This window comes from Mycteria americana, chromosome Z (assembly GCF_035582795.1).
Source record: "Mycteria americana isolate JAX WOST 10 ecotype Jacksonville Zoo and Gardens chromosome Z, USCA_MyAme_1.0, whole genome shotgun sequence".
Taxonomy (NCBI): Eukaryota; Metazoa; Chordata; class Aves; order Ciconiiformes; family Ciconiidae; genus Mycteria; species Mycteria americana.
The window spans coordinates 56,085,595-56,106,296 of NC_134396.1; the positions used below are offsets into that span (position 1 = coordinate 56,085,595).

The 20,702-nt window shown below is 40.7% G+C and overlaps 1 protein-coding gene across 3 annotated transcripts in view; it reads left to right on the forward strand.

Moving 5' to 3' along the window:
• Positions 1 to 1,247: 1,247 nt before the first annotated feature.
• The window catches only part of CAMK4 (calcium/calmodulin dependent protein kinase IV), a 175,954-nt gene continuing 156,499 nt past the window's right edge, over positions 1,248 to 20,702 (forward strand). The window contains exon 1 of one of the 3 annotated variants that reach the window (XM_075488666.1): positions 1,248 to 1,537. In XM_075488666.1, coding sequence (XP_075344781.1) covers positions 1,359 to 1,537 — 179 coding nt within the window. In that variant the 5' untranslated portion in view covers positions 1,248 to 1,358. The remainder of the gene's footprint in view (positions 1,538 to 20,702) is intronic. The other 2 variants (XM_075488668.1, XM_075488667.1) reach the window with 2 other exon arrangements.

A 20,702-nucleotide genomic window follows, 5' to 3' on the forward strand; every position in this document is an offset into this window, starting at 1 on the left:
AGGCTTGCACATGGTCCGTTTTACCTCCTGCCTGTGCTTGCGTGACAGGAAGAGTGGGTGTAATAGCATGGAGAGGATGCGAGTAGGATTGATCTGGCATGCTATGCATGCGAGGCACACACAACTGCTGCTGTTTCATTTCCCCACTACACCAACAGCAACTGCCCTTATATAGGCACTTCTGGCTAAGGTTCTTACAGTCAGGGGTACAATATACTGTATCATAATTGCATGCATTTCATAACCTGCAGATTTCTTAACCTATGAAGAGTGGCATTGCAGCATGGCAATTTTATTTCTTTATGGCTTCTTTTGGTTCTGCGGTGGGAAAGGAAGCTATATTTTTTGTATTTTTGCAGTCACGTTTGAGCATTTGTCAGTTTCTTTCCCACTGCTGTTTGTCTTGTTCGGCCTCTGCCTCCACACCCTCCTCCCCAAATTCATAGCAAACGCCGAGAGAGAAATCCTGAACTGCCGTGCTGCACCCTGATAACCGATCCCAGATCTGGACCCGGCAAAATGGTGCAGCATAACGGGGTGGCGCCCACTTCGCTACGGGCTGCGCATCCTTCCCGGCCCCACCGCCGGCCGGTCCAGCTCGGGCCGCCCGACCCCGGCAAAAACCGCAGCGGTCCCTCCAGATCGGGATGCCATTTCTCCCTTCGTGAAGGTGTCCCCCCGTGGAGCTCGGTCCCGCCGTTCTTGGGGCTGCGGGCGGCCGCGCTCCCGGCGAGCGCTTGTGCCAGGATGCTTTCAGTGAACTCGCAGCGCGCCCGCCGTCCCGGGCCAGCCCCGGGGGCCGCTGGCTGCCGGCGGGGAGCGCCGCGGGCCCGGCGCAGGCGGCTGCCGGCCGCACTCGGCTCGGCGGGGCTGGCGGGGGGCCGGGGGCGGCGCGACCCCCGCCCGGGGCGGCTCCCGGCGCCGCGGCAGCCGTCACCGTGCCCGCCCCCCGCTCCGCCCCGCCGCGCTCCGCTCCGCCCGCCGGCAGCTCCGGGCCCCCCCGGTCGGAGGCGCCCCCGCCGCTCCTCCGGGCTGGGGGGAGCCGCCGCCGCCGCCGCTCCAGCCCGGCCCGGCCCGGCCCAGCCCGGCGCGGCGCGGCGCGGGGGGAGGAGGAGGGGGAGGAGAAGGAGGAGGAGGAGGAGGGGGCAGAGAGAGAGAGGGAGGGAGGGAAGGAAGGAAGGAAGGAGGAAGGAAGAGAGGGAAGGAAGGAAGGAGAGAGGGAGGGAGGGAGGGAGGAAGGAAAGGAGGGAGGGAGGTGAAGTGAGGTGAGGTGAGGTGCCGCCGCCGCCAGCCGCCTTGTCGCTCTGCTTTCTGCAGCCGGTGCGGAGGAGGGATCAGCCCCCGGCAGGCGTCCCGGCATGCTGAAAGTCACCATGCCCTCCTCCTCATCATCCTCGTCCTCCTCATCCTCCTCCTCATCCTCCTCCGGCTCCTCGGCTGCCGGCCGCCCCGGCTCCGCTGCGCCCGACTACTGGATCGACGGCTCCAACAAGGACACCCTGGCCCACTACTTCGAGCTGGAGTCCGAGCTGGGACGGTGAGCGGCGACGGGACGGGGACGGGACGGGGCGGGGCGGCGCGGCGCGGCCGCGGGGCGCGGGCGGAGCGGCGGGGCCGGGACTGCCGGGGCTGGATCCCCGCTGCCCGCCGGCACTGCGTCGCTGTGGCGAGGGCGGCAAAACTTTGGTTTGTGTGAACGGCACCGGGAGAGCGTGCTGGCTTTCACGGCATGCGGGCTCTCGAAGGAAAATTATACCTCCCGGAAGCCAAGCTGTGCAAATCCCCAAAAGAAACGAGTCATTTTCAGGACAAGGCATCAGTCCGCCTCGGTGAACGCTGGTCTGCATGAGCAGCTTCACGTTACTCGGGTTACCTTTATATTTGCAGACTCTAGACCTAATACTGTATAAGCTGAATGGTAGGCATCACCTCGGGAGCACTAAAATGCCAGCTTACTCGCAGCCCGACTTCATCCAAGACCTTTCATCGTTATCGCCATTATCAGCACCTTTAGACCTTGCGCTGACAAAACTCCCACCCGAGACAGGAGTCCGTGAATAGGCCTCTGTAAGCAGAGTCTTTTTATTGGAGTGCAGTGCAGACGGCTGAGCTGGTACATGTTCATTCATGAATTCTGCACTGCTGCCCTGATGCTTCTGCCTGGCAACTTAAAGGTCCCAAACGTTCAGTTTTTTTAAAACTGAAGTCTAGTACAAAGTGCTGTTGCCTATATCTAATGTGTGATTTTAACTCTCTAAATACAGTTGTTGGTTCATGTTGAATTTGTGGGTAGAAAATAACATGTAAAAAAAAAAAAGTGGCAAATGACAGCTTTTTTAAGAGTTTACAGTAGATGACTTAAATCTGTAAGTCAGTAGGTAACAAGTAGCAATTGTTAATTTTGCCAATGATAGAGTATTAAAATCCTGGATGACTGTGGGAAATCTGCAGATAATAACATGGTTGCCTTGGTACAGTATTTTTGCAGAAAGGGCATGCGATGAAAGTTATTGCTACAAAGCATACCTGTGCTTGCTGTACGGTAACTGATAGGGGCAGGAAAGGCTGTAGAAATACAATATAGTGTCATTCTTGGCTTGCTGGCTAGGTCTTAAGCATCTGCTGCTACCTTTTTGCCACTACTGCTGCTCATGCTAGCCAGATTTAAATAGGCATGGGTTTATATACGCTTGCCACATTTATACTTGACTTCACGGTAACACCTATGCAGAAACATAAAAATGTAAAGCAGGAAATATTGTGTCAGTTTTGTGTCTGGAATTGCAAAAAAAAAAAAAAGTGTGTACTGCTGAATAACAGCAGTTGATACCAACTCTGTCACCTAGATTAATACTGTTGTGTGTGGTCTGTCTAGAATCCTTTCAGCATGTGTGCTAATGACTGTGGGCTTCATTTAAGAGGAGTCTGTATAGGTGATACACCGTGGGTTTATTGGGTAGCTTGGGAAGGGGCTTTAAAATGTGAACTCTCCTGTCTGAGGAAGGAAGAGTTAATGAAAGCTGAGGTGCAGTGGGTTTTTCTACCTTGCAAGGTGAGACAGTAGATGCTGAAACCCTAACAAAAGGTTTGAATAAGGAAGATAACCACACCCACCTAGTGTAGCGATGCAAGCCACTAAGTCTGCTCTGCTGTTGGATAGAACTGGGAAATAAGATTTAAAACAAAAGCAGAAAGAAAACAGGAGATAAGAACTATCTTAATCAAAGGCCATGAGGTAGGGAAGGGAGAGAGAAGAACTCAGAGGGGTACATGCTCCGAGGGAAAATTGCAGTAATGGGCATGGCAGTGAGATCTTGGTCCTTAGGTCCCAAGGCTAGCTTTGAGATCGTTTCAGAGCCAGCATCCAGAATGCTGATGCTTATCTCAGACCCCCTCTGAGAGCCCAGGTGTATCTTAGCGAATCTATAAGGGAGATCCAACAATCCTTCTTGGTTCCTAAGTGTAATGTGAAACTGTATTGTTTTCTCTTGGTAACCTTGTCTCCAACCTTTTAATTTTTGAGATGATTATGAGTACATCTACAAAAAAATATTCATTGCTTAGGTTAGCGGTGGTGGAAGTATATTAGGTGAGGCTGAAAAATGTGGGTATGTGATCCCTTTAGATGCAGTAAATCAAAATAATATGCTAAAATAACCAACAGGAGACACTATCCTAAAATATCTTTAACAAATACAGGGATTAGAAGATGTCTTTTGTCAGACTGCAAAGACCTGCATTTGGACAGCTGTTGCCAAGTATGGGACTTCCCCTTTGGAAGGAGTGCCCTTTCTGCAAAGTATGTCTGGCAAATCCCTAAGCCATCATAGCTAGTAATTCTTGCTTGTATGACCAACTAAAGAGTCATGGGAGAAATGGGGGAAGGTCCTGCCAGCAAGAAAAATAATAAATGCCTAAAAGCTTGGGTAGGAGTAAACAGTCGTCTTTTGACAGTGGAGTTCCACAGGGATCAATTCAGGTGTCTGTGCCGGTCAACATGCTCATAAATAAAGGGGTTGAACAGTGATATTTGCTGGTCTTACTAAATTATTGAGGGTTTTAAAGACAGTGTTGCCTATGAAGAATTGCAGAAAGACCTTATTGGACTGATAGGGCATTTAAATGGTGGGTGAAATTCAGTTTAGATAAATGAAATGGGAGGAGAAACCATTTGTTTGTTTTCTTTCCCTAGTAAATCCTATAGTGAGGTTAAGAAAGAGATTGTCTGCAGGCACGTGTAGCGTGGATGGAACACCTGGTTAAAGGTGTTTGTTTGCTGTTTTCTTTGACGCAAGCTCTGTAGGGCATCTGACCAACCTAGCAAGTCAAAAATGAACCACAAGAGGTAAGGTCATTTCCGTGCAGTGTGTAGTTAAGTGGTGGAAGTCCTGGCCACTGGATACTCTGGACGCTAAAAGCTTACATGGGTTTAAGAGGCAGCTAGGCAAGTTTACATTCAGGAAATCCATAAAGACTCATTAAACATGGAGATACTAACTATTGAACTGTAAGTTGTTGAATGTTATGAGAATATTCTTTGACAGTATTGATACAGATTTGCTCTATTCTTATATTCTTCTTGAGGCATCTGTGTTTGGCCACTGTTAGAGACAGTATTCTGGGCTAGACAGGCTTCTATTCTGACCCAGGACAGCTATTTTTATGTTCTGCTGAATGCCTGGCTAGCTCACCTTCCTTTTAGTCCATTTCTGATAAGGGGTTTTTGTGTGTACTGCGTAACTGGAGTTCAAAATGCTGTAAAGATGAAATTTTGGTCTTTGTTTTACAAAGAGTATCTGTTCCTTCTCTGAAGGTTGCATCGTTGGAATTTTTGAATTTTGTTCTGAGTGTATTTAATCTAAAAGCTTATTTTTCACACTCCCTTGGGAAAAAATTCTAATAATTTTAGGTTCTAAACTTGTATGTTCCTTAAAGACTAAAACCTTTTGTTAGTCTTATATAACCCATGCTGTATTTTTTGGTACACAGTTTATGCATTCAGGATTAGTCTAAAAATGGTATTTGAGTGAAGAGGAAATTCAGTAACATTTTTTTTGATACTCAGCAATATTACAAAAAAGAAATTTCTCTTTGCCGGAATTTTTATTATGGAATTTTACTTAGCATGCACTCTCTTGCCTAACTGCACCAAACTACATAACTATTTAAGTTGAAACTGTCTAATGTTATTATTGTAGGGGTATTGCAGATCTATTGAATGATCAAGAGCAGCTGGAAGTATTTCCAACCAAATCCTTAGGGCTTTCTTTCAGTTTCAAAGGTTAAATAAAATAATAATTATTTTTAAAAATCCAGAAAAGTTACAGGCATTTTTCTTTGTGTAAGAATGATAAATCAGGGTCTTCCAAGGTTACCTTTTCCTTCATGGGCAGTCTTTCAATTGTGTAATCCTTGCTGAGGACCTGAAACTGAAAGGCGCTCCGTACTTGCAACTTACCTTGAATTGACAGTGTGAGTTGAATCATAGGTGGTTTCTGTCCTTGAGTTCTTAGCACAGAGTTTAAATCCAATGTGTGGTTTGAACTCAGGATTTCAGTGTGCAGAATGACGTCTTACTCTGTCAATCCTATTTATGAGTAGTGCTGTCATAGTAGCGCCTACTTTTGTAATAGCAGTAGTAGGTGAAATTAGGTAACTCCTTTGTATAAGCATAATTTTATAGAAATGGATTGTTTTTGCACTTGATGCTTTGAAGTTCAAACAGTTTTTTGCTTTGAAAGTATGCCAATTATTTTCCCTTCCATTCCTTCATTAAAAAAAAAAATAAACGGGCCTTTTTTCTGTTCATCTCAAGAGTCATTTGTTATACAGACTGTTTGCCATGTTTATTTTGAAAATCACTTGCTCATTTTGCTTTGGGGTGCATTTGAATTAGGTCAGTCCCTCCTTCAGTAACACTTCTGCTTACTTAGTTGTGACTTTTAGTACTGGACCTGAGGATTTTCCAAAGAGATGCAGGCATGCTGCTGACAGCACACGATACTAGCTATCTGAATGTGAGCATGGAGTACTTAGCTGAACTGGGATGAGAATTGCCTTTGAGCAGAAACTGCCTGTGTAGATTTGCCTTTCCTCCAGGTTGTGGAGGAAACATTGTGCCTTGAACTGCAGCTTGCTTGTCCCTCACACCTTCAAGCAAGCAGCAAGCATTTTCATGCAGGCAGTTTGTGCTGATAGGGAAGGTTGTTGAAGAGGTGGGTCTGAGGCCTCATTTGGGACTGTTGTGGTAGGTACATTGGACCTTGCCTTGAGGTACGAAGATAGGAGATACAGAGAGCATGGGGTCCTGTTGGTAGTGGCCAAGGTGGCAGGTGGATGTTGAGAATAGCCTTCTTCATGCATTGCACCAGCCGGCATAGCCCTAGTTGAAGATTTTAACTTCCTTTTCCTCTTGAAGGGGTTCTATCCACCTCATCTTTCCCCTTGAAAAATGTCCTAAGCATTTGACCGCAGGCCCTTCTATGGTGAACACGCGCTTTGCTCCTTCTACGGAAGCAGTGCAGTTGTGGAGAAGGCAATCCAATGCTAAATTGGTCAGAAAGAGGATGTCAGATTTTTGTTAAGCAAGACACTGCTCTAGGAGGGAGGAAATCAGTCCCTATCAAAGTGCATGTTGATCTACAGAGAGTCGTAAATAAAAATTAATACCAACCAGCAAATGTTTTCTGTGGAAGCTCTATAGCTTCTTAACCCAGTGTTCTGGATGAAATTCCTCGCTTGGGTACTAGGAACCAGAACTTGCAATGTATAGCCTGGGTTTTGACAACTAAAATTCTTTACTCGGTGCAGGAAGAGTGTTTTCTTCAGTTCTGTCTGGGTCAGTTCAACAACTGGTTGATTGAGAATTCAAAAACTGGGTGTTGAAAAAGCAAGAAAAGAAAATTTCCTCTACCATTCTGTAAATAAAAAACAACTGAGAGTAGACGTACCATTTCACTTCAGGGTCTCTGATCATGGAGAGAAATGGGCTCTTAAGGTAGATATTTTGAACCTCACCATGGGAGATTGTTATTGACTCTGTTGTCCAAATGCCTATCTTAAGCATTGTTACTTGTCTAAACATTACCTTTGTCTGCATGTTTCTTAGTTAGAAAAGAAGAAAGCTTTTTCTGAGTATTTGTTGGTACAGTTGACATTCCATTCTTGTTAGAAAATGGTAAGTTTTACAGACAGTTGTTCAAATCCCTTTACAGTTGGGATTTGTGGCAAAACCATTGTTCTGCTGCAGCCAGAAGTTTTGCATTGAATGGCAAACTCAACGCCTGCTTCACTAGGTCTCAGAAAACAGATGATAAAATACGCATTTTTCACAATGGCTTATGTGTATATCTGATTCCTGTTAATACTGTGACTGAGACATCGTTTCCATCATGCCATGATGGAAAATAGGTTTGTTGATTCAATCAGCTATGGACAAAGCATTTAGCTGTCAACACTCGTAGACAGCTACGTCAGAGAAGCTAACAATTCTTTAGTGTTAGAAAGCTAGCCGCCTTCTTTCAGGAATATGTTAATGGTTGTTTCTGTGGAATAAACTGACCTGCTACCTCTGTAAACAGAGTACTTGGTTTTTAGTACAATCAGTAATATCTAAGTCATAATGATATTATATAAAAAATAGTTTGAAACAAGCTTTCCTTAAATTCATTTCTTAGATGAACTTAAATAGACTACTGATAATGGCATGTATCTACATGTTTCTAATTACAGAAGCACTGAGATTTTATTTGTAATGTTGTATTGCACCATTCCTATTTTTAAAAGGCAATTTGTGGGTGCGTCTACACTGAGGTTTTAATTTGGATCAGGAGTGACTTTTGTGAAACAAATGTCCCAGTTATCCCCTCTCACTGTGCTTTGCTTTGCATCAAGGGGTGTTCTTGGAATGCACAGAGCAGACTGCATGTAGATGAACCAGAAGATGTAGTTTGGGAGCACTTAATCCACTCTAACCTTTTGTGAACATTCAGTTCACAGGACCAGATCAGGGCTCATCTGATGTAAAACCTGCAAAAAGTTTTTGTGTTGATATCAGCACATTGCCACCATCTGTAACACTGGTGTGCTCCTACTGCACTGCACTACTTGCTAGTGTATACTTAGATTACATGTCCTAGTGATGCTGTATTTGAATCTAATGGTAGTTAATCTGCAAGTTGATTAAATAGGATGCTTGTGATACCATGCATTCAACATAATGCACAGGTCAATGTCTGCTCAAGTTTTAATGAACTTGGAAGCTAAAGGGAATATATGTTATATAAATCAAAATTCAGTACTTAGAGTGGACAGTGAAAGAGTAGTTAGTCGTTGCAGAGTACTGCATTATCTCTGTACTCTTACTAGTCTGTGTACTCAATGCATTGTTCTGTCAATAGATTGAACCGTTACCTTTCTTCTATAAAAGGAGTGCTGGAGCAGTTTTGAATAGCTGGAATGAATAGATGATCGTTCTGTGTAATTTTCACAGCTTTTGTGTACTTAAAAAAGAGCTATTAATAAAAAATACATTAGAGAATGGTTATTTATTTTCAAGTTATTTCTTCTGTCAACCACTATGCATTTTTGTCACTGGTTTTGGTTATCTTTTTTAATTAAAAACCTTATATTCCTAACGGAGAAGATTAATAGCTCTTGAAGTAAGTACTCTTAAGAATAGTGGAAAAGTTTTTTGCACGTAGAGCTTTTAGGATTTGAAAGTAATGGTATCATTTGTGTTAATCCAGGAATAGTCATACTTGAAAGATGTCTGCAAGGGGTTGGATGTAACAAAGTTGTTCTTTTAGCTTGTTAGAAAGACAGTACATCTGAAACTGAGTAAGTATTTTCAAGTTCAGTTGAAAGCATTTCACTGTGATTGTGTAGTAAGCCTATATGATTCTGGATGGGGGGCAGCTAAATTTACTTAAGCCCTGTGGTACAAGAAGCAAATACGTGTTCATACCACTGTATCTTTAGGTGTGTGTCCAAGTGTGCGTAGTATTGTGTAAGGGATTGTAATGGACACAGTTTCATAGGCAGAATTCTACCAGTAACAGATGTTTAAATGCTTGCTCACATAGTAAATAGCCACATTTGAAAAGACCACCAATTATGAATGGTGGTCAGTGAAAAAATACTCACTGTTTGCTGTAGCATGTGCCCCATCTGTGGAAGTCCCAAGTGCTTGCTAGTAAGGACTAGCTATCCTCTTCAGTCACTCAGATCAAAGAAGTTTTATATTCCTGAATATGGTCTGAAAAGGTCAATCAGGAAATTAAAAAAAGTCATCCCCAGCCCTAATTTTGTTTATAGTCCAACAAATTGATCTGGCTTTATCACAGTAAACCCGAATGATTATTCTTTGGTTTTCTGCTAGCTAGAAGGTTGGTTGGGCATTGGGAAAGCAACCTTCTTACGCTGCATGTTGTATGGAAAAAAGTGCAAAGATTTGAATATTATTTTCATCTATGTATGTATAATACGTATGAACCATCAGTAGCAGTTAAGATTGCATAAAAAGAAGGAACATGTACTCCCTTGTGCTTTCACAATGACGCAGAATTTAAACATAAAAATGTGCGTATTTGCTGTTGACTTCTTCGTTTAAGCATTCTTACCATCCTTCCTCTCTTCACAATGCGCAGACCTTTATTATCTGAACAATCACAAATTTCACAAGAGAGATTCTTTTTACAGTACAGTGATGCTTGTTCTGAGAAAGGGTAACCAAATGTTCCTGGTTTGTCTAATGTCTTTTTCAATATTTATGGTTTTCCTATCTCCTCCATTTTAAAAAAATGGGTAAGAATGACAGCTTTTACAACCAGTCATTGATACCGTTGAAATACTCTTACATTTGTTGTTAGTGATCCTTCATGTGGCCTTGCATTGTCAGTGTCTTCAGCCGGTCAGTAATCACTAGAAAATGCATTTTAACTTACTGGTTACTGCTTTTAAAAACTAAATTTGTCTCTAAATTATGATGAATTTTTTTTTTTCTTCCTTGTTCTTTGGAGTATGAGCTAGCAGCTCTGTGAAATCTGAGCTGGCAAATCATTAAGAATTTAATTTCAGAATTTTTGTGTTGTGGAGGCATGCTGTTTTCTTGTTGTCACCTTTGCCTTTTGTAGCTCAGTGTTAAGAATGGTCTTTCAGAGTGACCCCTCTTCTGGCAAAAGTGCACAGTATGTGTTTTCCCAGAGTCTATCTGTGTTAGCTTCTAAACCTCTAGAAACTCATCCAAACAAGGCAAGAAAAGCACACTTCTTCCTTGCTCTGTTCCAAGACTGCAGTTCATTGCCTTTGATGCTTTCCCATCTCTTTCTGACCTAGGAAAAAAGACCTGTTTCGGAAAGTAAATTCATGTTTTGTTGTGATGGGGTTGGTAGGGAAGGTTCTGCTCAGGATGGTATCTTGGCTAGCAGCGTGCTTCGAAGCAGCCCAAACATACTGTAACTGCTGAGGATTACGTGTCTTAAGGACACATTGACATTTCCCTTGAGTTTACTGGAGTATGTAGGAAAGTTGTGGTCATGCACATGGAAACCTACTTCTTTTTCCCTAGTTAGCTGTGTTTTTTTTAAGATCTGTTAGCATGATGCAATGGGACAGATCATTGAGAATGAACTATCCAAGACCATTTTCAAGTGTGGGGTTTTTGATCAACATATACATTATATATGCTCAATTGCTTAGACTATATAATGTTTAAAACAGAAAGATGGAGTAGTGGTGATGTAATACTACACGAATACACATTGCAAATGTATCTTTTGGTTATAGAATGAATGCAAAAATGGTGTTGTTACTGTCATAATTTACTATCAGTTAAAACACACACACTGTTGGGGACCATCAATATTTGCATCTGTTGCCCTGAGAATAGGTTGCTGAGGTGTTGTTGCTTTCCTTGTAAAGTAATTCTAAGTCAGGAGTCCCTACAATAATATGACTTTGAAAGGGACCATACAATCTGTAGCAACCAAAGCTTTTATTGCTTTGAATTTCATCTGCAGGGGATAACAGGAGAGAAACTATTTTGTGTGAACCACAAATTACATGGTTGGAACTGTATGCTAATTCTGACACAAGTGAAGTAATCACCTGAACAACATAATGCTGTAGCTTATAAGTCGCTAGAACTCAAGAACCATAAAATGTAAAATAAAAGGTAAGGAAAATGGGAACGCCTTTGAGGAGAAAAAGAATTATAAAACATGCTGCCCTTTGACAGTTTACTATCTATTTATCGTGGCTTTTGGAGGGGGATAAAGCAGTGGTAAAAGCAAGTCCAAGATTTATAATGCACAGCCTCAAAAACAACATTAAAATTTAAGGCCTTCAACAAATGTATAGTCAGTGCTCCGATGCATACCTCGCTGTGAGCATCCATGTGCCACAGATAATATGCCAGAACTGGAACTTTACCTCAGAGCTAATGTCATCTCCACAGTCCTTTTCCCCAAACTCTCCACATTAGAAACATGTGATGCATCTCTCCTCTGGCCTCTCTCAGGCATCGTGAAATAAAGCAGTTTCTTGTGTTTAAGGAAGAGACATCACTCTAAACCAGGGTTTCTGCCCCTCCCCCCGCCCCCCGCAATAATTTTTCCTTCTTGCAAGTATTCATAGTTTCTTCTCAATTCAGATCATCATAAACACACCAATATTGTTACTTATTTTCAGTCTTTTGATCTTTAAAGCATATCCATGTCTGCCAGTTCACTGCCTTTGGGAACTGATACTGCATCTTAAAGTACTCAGTTGATTGTGGTTTTATTCATGAAGATGACCCTGATTGCTCCACAGACTTCAGCAGAACTGAATACTGCATAAACGAAAATGTTCTACTAATGTCTTGATTTTATGTTGTCTAATGAGGCAGCATAGCATCATGTGACTGAGGGGGGGTCAGTCAATCAGATCAGTCGCCACAAATTGTGAAATGCTTGTTGGCATTTGTTCGTTTATTAAAAAACTCAAATGCTGACATTAGTAAATAACAAATTCCTGTAAAGAAGTTGGGATTAGCTCGGAAATGGAATGCAGGAATTCCAATTTAATCTAAATAAATTTCTTTCAATGAACAATTTTGTACTCATGAATGAATGGAAATAAAAATGTGTGCGAGATCTTAATGAAGATCCATGGAATAAGAAGTCTGGTATTATCTTAAAGTACTTCTGAAATAATATTCATATTGATTTTTCTTTAAATAATCCTTGTTAACGGCGGCACACTGCCAGTACCAAAGGATGTGCTATGTGATTTTATTTTGTGTTTAGCTGTAAAAAAAATTAATACTATGTTGAAAGGAGTGGACTTTCATACCCCTTCTGGAAGGCTGACCATAAATTGTGCAGCTTTCCGTTGATAATGAGACCTTCTAGCTGCTTATATTCTTTGGAGATTAGTTGCTTGAATTTTATTAAAATTTGAGAAAGTACCTCTTTCAGATTCTCTACGGATATAAGATGGTGTTTGCTGTTTCTGATTTATTAGGTGTCCTGCACCAGTCTACACGTTGTGGACCAGTGAGAGTGTTTTAAGAACATGCTTTGGGCCAGAAATCATTTTAATTCTTTTGGCACACATTGATATTTTTTAATGTGGTGGTATTATATAGTTTTACACTTTTGCAGAGAAAATGGGTGTCTTGGTAAGGCTTATAAGGCCTCAAGATAAAGTCTGCCATGGATGAGTACTGATTTTTTATCTTGTTTTTGTTTTTGTTTTTTTTTTTTTTTTAACCTATTGACATGTTTTCTAGATTAATGAACCACAATTCTGATCTGGTGTACAGTGTTTTACAGATGTTTGTTTTCCTGATGGAGAACATTTGCTTGTCAGTTTTCCATATTGTGTAGTAATGGTTTGCTAAAACTGAACCCAAAACATGTTGAGAACTCTGACATGACTAAAATAATCTAAGTTCAGAGACCTGTAAGATATGTGTGCATGAATGTTTTTACCTGCTAGCTTCATTGGATGCCTGCCCCCTTGCCCTGCCTTGTGCTGTAGGGGCAGCGAGTAATCCATCTCTCTACATTCTTTTCAAACCCTCATGATTTTCTGGCTGATTAGCATAGTAAAATTAAAAAACGAAGGGCTGCAAAGTTGATTTTGTAATGGGAAGCAACATTTTATGGTGTAGATACTGATGATCATTTAGGAAATGACTAATGATTTTGTTTAATGACTTTAGGTTTCAGGTGATCAGATGAAGAAACATAATAAAGGTGGGTGTCCCCCCCTGTCGTCGTCCCCGTCCCCCCGTCCCCCCCCCCCCCCCCCCCCCCGTATTTTTTCTAGGAGTCTTTGCAGCCTGATGGAAGCTGCAGATGCTTATGGAGTGCACTGTTCAGTATACACAAGTCTGTTAGCTAAATGGCAGCGGATTAACTTGAGTTGAAAGAGGAAGTCAGGTCTAGCCTTAACAAAATGCTGTTAGAACAGCAAGTAACTGGTAATATTGGAGCAACACTTCTGACACTAAAAAGGCAATAATAAATTCATTTTGTTTGCTGCAGGGGAGAGGAAGGCTGGTAAATTTATTGCATCTGATTCTCTCTTCACAGCAGTTTAATTCAAGAATAATTAAATTGCAAACAAGAACAGAATTTGGATTGGTAGTTAAAACTAATAATAGATGAATGCTAAGTAAGATCAGTAATCGATTGCCAGATTGGGTCAATGTGTAATGGAAAATCTGCAATGAAAGAGATACCCTAAAATTCACTGGCATGTTTTCTGCTCTGACTCTCGATGAAACCCATCTCCATGTCAGTAATACCTCCATAATAAATATGCAGGTAAATTATTTTTTTAATTTAATTTCAAATCCCATCTCTATGCATAATTCATATAATAAGTGTACTAAAGTAGGTGGAACAGGAATAAAACTGAGTGAAAAAGGCAGTTTTATTCATTACTATAAAAACTTGCTCACAGAGTTGATTTGATTGGCAGTAGCATAAAGAGAATACTCTTCTATTTTCAGAGAATCATTAATTTCAAGTGACAAAACAACCTTGGTCATCTCCTCCTCTGCCTTCACCTCCTCCTCAGCACAACAGTATCTTTTTGACCATTTGAATCTTCAACTTGTCTAGTTAAAAGACAATAGCCCATGTTACTGTAAAGTGATTTCAGCTGGTTTGATCTGATCTATGCTAGTCTATTTTTATTGTTCTTGCAACATTATGTATTAAAAAAAAGAAATAAAAATATTTTAACCTCTTCACATTCTTTTTCTGCATGACTTTAGAAAAGATGAAACGTCATTCGTGATGGAAACAATCATATTAGATGTATTTCCCTTGCAGATGACCATCTAAATTAGAACTGGTGAAATTTATTCTTGAAATAAGTAGCCCAACAAATCTTGCTTTCTTTCTCCTGTCAGTCCCTATTTGGTGAACTGGTTATGTTTGCTATTTGTAAATGAATACAATAAATATTTACCCGATAGCCTGTTTAGATAGTTTGCCATGGTGCTTCTTATGAACCATGTGTTTCAACTGTATTGAATACCTAGTAAGACCATTTTATTGTTTTTTTTCCCTGGTCACAGCTGAGACAGAATAATAATCATTAGGAAGATGTGTTAGTCATCCACAATGGCATGTGGCCATTGGAAGACCATATTTTGTGCTTGAGAATCATGCCTGTTAAAGTTTGTTTGATCCACATATGCATATCTTTACAATAGTGAATTGGCAGATTTGAGAAACTCCAGAATTTCCATCCCATGATAAATTTCAGTATTTTGGCATTTGTTTTTGTTTTGACTTAGGATGAGTAATTGAAGTATTGGCATGATGTGGATAAGGGACAGTTTCACAGTATGGAATTTTTCAACAATTTCAAATTAAAATTTACAAACACTTTCACATTTTACATTTGTGTTAACTGAAGACATTCTTGAGTCAAAGTAACCAGATTGCAACAACAAACTACATTTATCTCTTGTACCATGGTGCCTTATGAGAGTTTTGATGCATGTCCCTCTTTTAACTCTTTTCACCTTCTGTCTTTGGTTCCTGCTTGGACTGTGTTTTACATGTTACACCGAAAGTGGTGCAGCTTTCATATTATATGTTTCCCTGCTGGAACACAGGGAGGTTGCAGAAGCCGTGTTTATCTGCTGACTTCAGTTATAAAATTCTCAGACTTTTCTAATAAGAACAATAAACATTATTGAATGGGACAGGATCACATTTGCCTTTCTCACAGCTGCTGTCTTGGTAGTTTGTAGCTGTCTGGTTGTTTGTTGCCCAAACTGTATGTCTTCCATTTTCCTTCTCTGTCTGCAATTGATGAGACTTATATTTTATAGCAATGTTCTTGTTATTTGTCTGTAACGCACGACCTTGCAGTTAATACAGCTAAATTTTATCCCTTTTCTCTTGCTCCTGCTCCCAGGTAGTAAGTACAGTTTTTCCTTTCTGATATTACAGCCTTCTCCTATATTGCCACTGCCTCCCACCTTTGTCACCAGCAAACTGAATCAGCATACTCCTAAGTTCATGCCAAAGTCAATAATTAAAATATTAAATAAGATGTATAACAAACCAAAGGGATATTGCGCAAACATACATGTCGGAAAAAAATGGAAAAACTGAAGTAAACAGCAGTGTGTTTCTGGCAAGGTTTTGATGAAGGTTAGACTGCATAGGCAAATTTTCTTGAGAGGGAGAAAAAAAAATCCTAAAAGCAAATGGTTTATGAAACTGTTCCCCTCTATACCATTATCCCACTCAAACTGAAGCTGAAAAAATCAGAATTCTTGCAGCATTGCCCATACCAAGAATGAATCTTCCTTTACATTCTTTTGGTGACTCCTTGCTCCTTTAGCTAAGGATGTCTAGGGCAATTATCACCTTCCTTCACCCCAGCTCCTAGCTCTCAATCATCTTTATGCAAAGAGGAGGAAGTATTCTCCACTGTATTTAATGGGTGCAACTTCAGAAGCTGAAAAATTGGGCATTCTACACCTATCTTCTTGCGATGAGTGCCAAACAGGGTATAAATGGTGTGCTAGTCAGAAAGCTGACAGAAATCTTGTCAGAAAGCTTCATTGTGCAGATAGGTTTCTTGTGCAGATAGGTTTCCACCATTCCATCTTCCTCCTCCCATTTTTGGAATGTGAATTAAGTGTGGATAAATTTAATGATTCCTGAATGTAGAAGGACTCAGCTCCAGTAACTCTGTCAAACAAAAAAGAAAAATAGCATGTTTTTAAATGGCACTTGAAAATTATGTGGGTCTGTGAGTTATACGACCTGATTTGTTCTCAGTTTTTGTCCAGCCAGCATAATAATTGCAGTTGTGAAAAGTGACTGCAACAGTGGCATAAAATGCTTGCCTTCCTATGTATTAAGAAAAATCCTATTTAAACTTATTTGTATTTGAAAATATACTGTGGAGGAACTGGGTTTCTTTAGTCCAACAGATGATGCTGGGGAAAGGTGATGATAGTTCTCCAACAGAGAACCACCCCTGTGAGGTAGAATAATTCACTTAAATTTAAGGACTCCTCCTGCATGCAAAGGAGGAGACAAGTAACTTGACCATGATTACAATAAAAACTGTAATTTAGAAGAAAGTTTCTAACCATCTGTAGTTCTGTAACAGCCTTTTCAGTATGAGCAGGAGAGACAAGAATTTGCTTAAAATTGGTATGTGATCATTTTGTGAAAGAGCCCATATTACCAGGAGCAGTCTTGATCACTCAGGAGAGTTCTTCCTGCTTATCTTCAGAATAACTGCATTGATTTTCAGTGTCCGCTTGTTGATAGCAGAAAGTTCAACATTGTTCTGTTGACATTGCCAAGGGATTAGCCAATTCTCCTAGTCACATTCTTATCTCAAATTGAAATCAAAATCTCTTTGGGGGCTGATGTTGTGGTCTTCTACATCCTTAATGCCTGGCTAGTGGAAAATGTATCTAAACTGGAGCTGTTGCTCTCAGAGATGAGCATGTAGTGCACTGGATATGTGCGTTATTGTGTTTAAAGGAAACTTAAATTTGCCTTTCAGACAGAATCAACTCTAATGATAGCATGGATACGTTTTCCATTCTGCTTGTGGAGACATCTTGTTTGGAAACACTAAGTATTTGTTTTCAGAACTTTCAGCCATTTCAAAATATCAAAAAAAAAAAAAAAATCACATCTGAAAATCCTGTTTTCTTTGTACTGACTAATGTATGCATATATGTTTGCAATATAAATTTAAAATGAACTGGTCATCCTAAGTTATTTGGGCCTTTATAGTGTAAGAATGGCTGTGCTGGGTCAGATCAAAGGTCTGCTTAGGCCAATACCCTGTCTCCATCTGTAGGGAGATGCACATACCTAGAAAGGAGTGTAAGAACAGGGCAAGCATCTGAGGATACTTGCCTAGAGCAGACCCTCAACCTTCAGAAATCTGAAGCCAAATCCGAAGCTTCAGCTCTGTTCCTCATATCAGAATAGTAATGTAGATTTGCTTGCAGTGCTCAAGATGTAACACAGAATCACAGAATGGATGAAGTTGGCAGGCACCTCTTAAGATCATCTAGTCCAAGCTCCCTGCTTAAGCAGGGTCAGCTAGAGAAGGTTTCCCAGGACTGTGTCCAGTGGAGTTTTGAATATCTCCACAGGTGGCGATATTCACACAGTGAATTTATATAGGGGGTATGCTTAATATTTCTTAACAGTTGTTGGGTTTTGGGTTGCCTTTTTTTTTTCTTTTTTTTTTACTACAATTGGGCATGGAATGGATGATTTGTGGAACTTTTGCTTAGATTGCAATATTTCTTTGCTTGTGATAATAGCCACTTAGTCTGTTTAATATATGAAATTAGGATTGTGTTCAATACTAATCATTTTGTATTTATTTACATGGAACTTCATCTGCCATTTAAAACCCTGTCACTGAATCTTAGTAGAGTCCTCTTGCAGCTCTTCAGTTGGGCAGAAACTTAGTATTATGAAGAACTTTGGTTATAAAAAAACTCAACCAACTAGCGTCACCTCATTTCTCATCTCAGCTCCTGTACTGGCTCATTGGGTAGCAGACACCAGCTCTGGTCCATCAGACTTATTGATGACCTCTGTGCACTGTGAAAACCGAGCACTTATTCCTTCCCTGTTTTGTATCTCTTAACAAACCACTAATTCATTTCTGTCTTCTGTGGCTTTCTCAAGAACCTTTGGTGAGGGACCTTGTCAAATAACTTTTGGAAATCCAGGTAGACTAATCAATCAAATCCTCTTTATTCAAATACTTGCCAAATCTTGCAAAGAGTTCTCTGGTTTTGAGACATGGCTTCCCTTTATAGAAGCCACATTGATTCTTCCCCAGGCTATCATACGTATCCATATATCCACAGATCCTATTCTTAGAGCTTTAAATGACTTCAGCAGTATAGAGCAAGCATACAGTCTTCCAGTTCTCCCGATGTCTCTCATAACCATTTTAAAAAATTGTCACATTTGTTTCTTTCCAGTCTAAAAAGGCTAAGTAAGTGGTGTACAGGAGGTTACATATCACCTTAATTTGAGCTATTTCATCCATGAGTTCAAGTTAACCCATTAAGTGAGTCTCAACTGATGCCCATAATGTGCTACTGGTCATTTTATCTGTTTGTTCCACAATCTCTTCTGCTTCTTCTCTCTCTCTTCATTTTGGGAGGTTTTAAGATTTTTTTCCATTTATCTTCTGAGTAAAGAAGGGTTCTAGCATTGGAAAGATTTCAGTTTGTTCAGTATCAGATTTATCACAGGCTGTTCAGTAGACACAAACTCTTTACAGAATTAAAATTTTATAATCACAGTGCAGCTGCTCTTCACTGTATTATGGCCGTTCTGTGCTGCAGAATGCTGTAGAGATTGCCTTTGACACAGAATATTTTTCATTTGGTGAAAAACAGGTAAGAGGTTGCTCTGCTGTCCCTTGAGGCAAATGCCTGTCAATAGTAGATCTGATGGAGAGTGAAGCAGAAGCAGATGACTGCTGTTCATCTTTGCAGATTTTATCCTACGCCTTCCTTTTACTGTACTTTAGCACAGTTTGGGCAAGGTGAAGGTCTTCACATATTTTACTGGTTTTTATGTCTGTCCACATGGTGTTAGCTACTTTAAGTCCAGCCAAGGAGAAATCTGTATGACTAAAGATAAGCAAAAATCTTGTGAAATTATTCTACATCCCCATGCTGTGACTAATCAGTTCATTTGTCTTTTTGATGAACTGTGCAAGGGACAGAACAGTTTGGGAAGTTGAGAGAAGTTGGATTCCTAGCTAATAGGCAGATTAAGACAATTTATTTGCTGTTATAGGCATAGTTTTTGGTATAGAAATGGTGAATGAAGATTACAAGTCTTGCATCAAATCTACTGTTTTCCAGTAGTGCTGGAAATGATTCAGGTAACAATTTGTTTGTATAGCTTGTGCATGTGACTGAATGAGAAGTCCATGTGACTGAATGGCTGGAAAAAATACTGTCATTTTTGTACAGTGAAATTAATGCCTAAATTACCTCCATTTAAACAGACTAAGCTACATAAGGACTGTTTCAGTATCTACTACTCAATAATTTGAATGCTAGCTCCTTGGCTTGTTAGTCCTTTCTGGCAGCTTTCATTGTGTCAGTGTTCATCTATGACCTTACATTACAATATCAGTTTTGTTGTAGAAAAAACTCAATGTTGTTTAACTGCTTGGAAGTAAAACAGGTAAGTAACAATGTTGACTGAAACTAATTCTGTTTAGCATTGTCCCTAAAACAATAAGGGTTGCTGTTGTGAACTCTCAATAATTCAGGTAGATGCCTTAAATGCATGTGTGCACACACACACGCAGGCGCACGCAGGCACACCTCAGATGGGTGAGAAGGTAACTTGCAAGTTTTTCACATGTAGTTACTTTTATGGTTCCTTGTGCTGTCAGATGAATGGGAACCACCAGAGAGTGTGCACTGCTGAAAATTAAATGAATGATACGTATTTAGAAGCCTAAAGTAAGGCTTATTTTTCTTTGGAAATATTTGTCCCAGCTTGTATGAGTGATGGACAACATAACATTCTGAATTTAGGTAAAAAGTCTCTCCAAAGAGTGTTGGAAGCTGTAGGTCATAACGGTTCTTGAGTCCCATTAGAGCTAGTAAATGGAGCATTTAAAATTTTGCCTGGATAGAATCATGGAATTATAGGATCATTTAGGTTGGAAAAGACCCTTAAGATCATCAAGTCCAACCATAAACCTAACACTGCCAAGTCCACCACTAAACCATGTCCCGAAGCGCCATGTCTACACATCTTTTAAACACCTCCAGGGATGGTGACTCAGCCACTTCCCTGGGCAGCCTGTTCCAGTGCTTGACAACCCTTTCAGTGAAGAAATTTTTCCTAATACCCAATCTAAACCTCCCCTGGTGCAACTTGGGGCTATTTCCTCTCGTCCTATCACTTGCTACTTGGGAAAAGAGACTGATACCCACTTCGCTACAACGTCCTTTCAGGTAGTTGTAGACGGCAATAAGGTCTCCCCTCAGCCTCCTTGTCTCTAGACTAAACCATCCCCGTTCCCTCAGCCACCCCTTGTAAGACCTGTTCTCTAGGCTCTTCGCCAGCTTCGTTGCCCTTCTCTGGACACGCTCCAGCACTTCAGTGTCCCTCTTGTAGTGAGGGGCCCAACACTGAACACAGTAGTCCAGG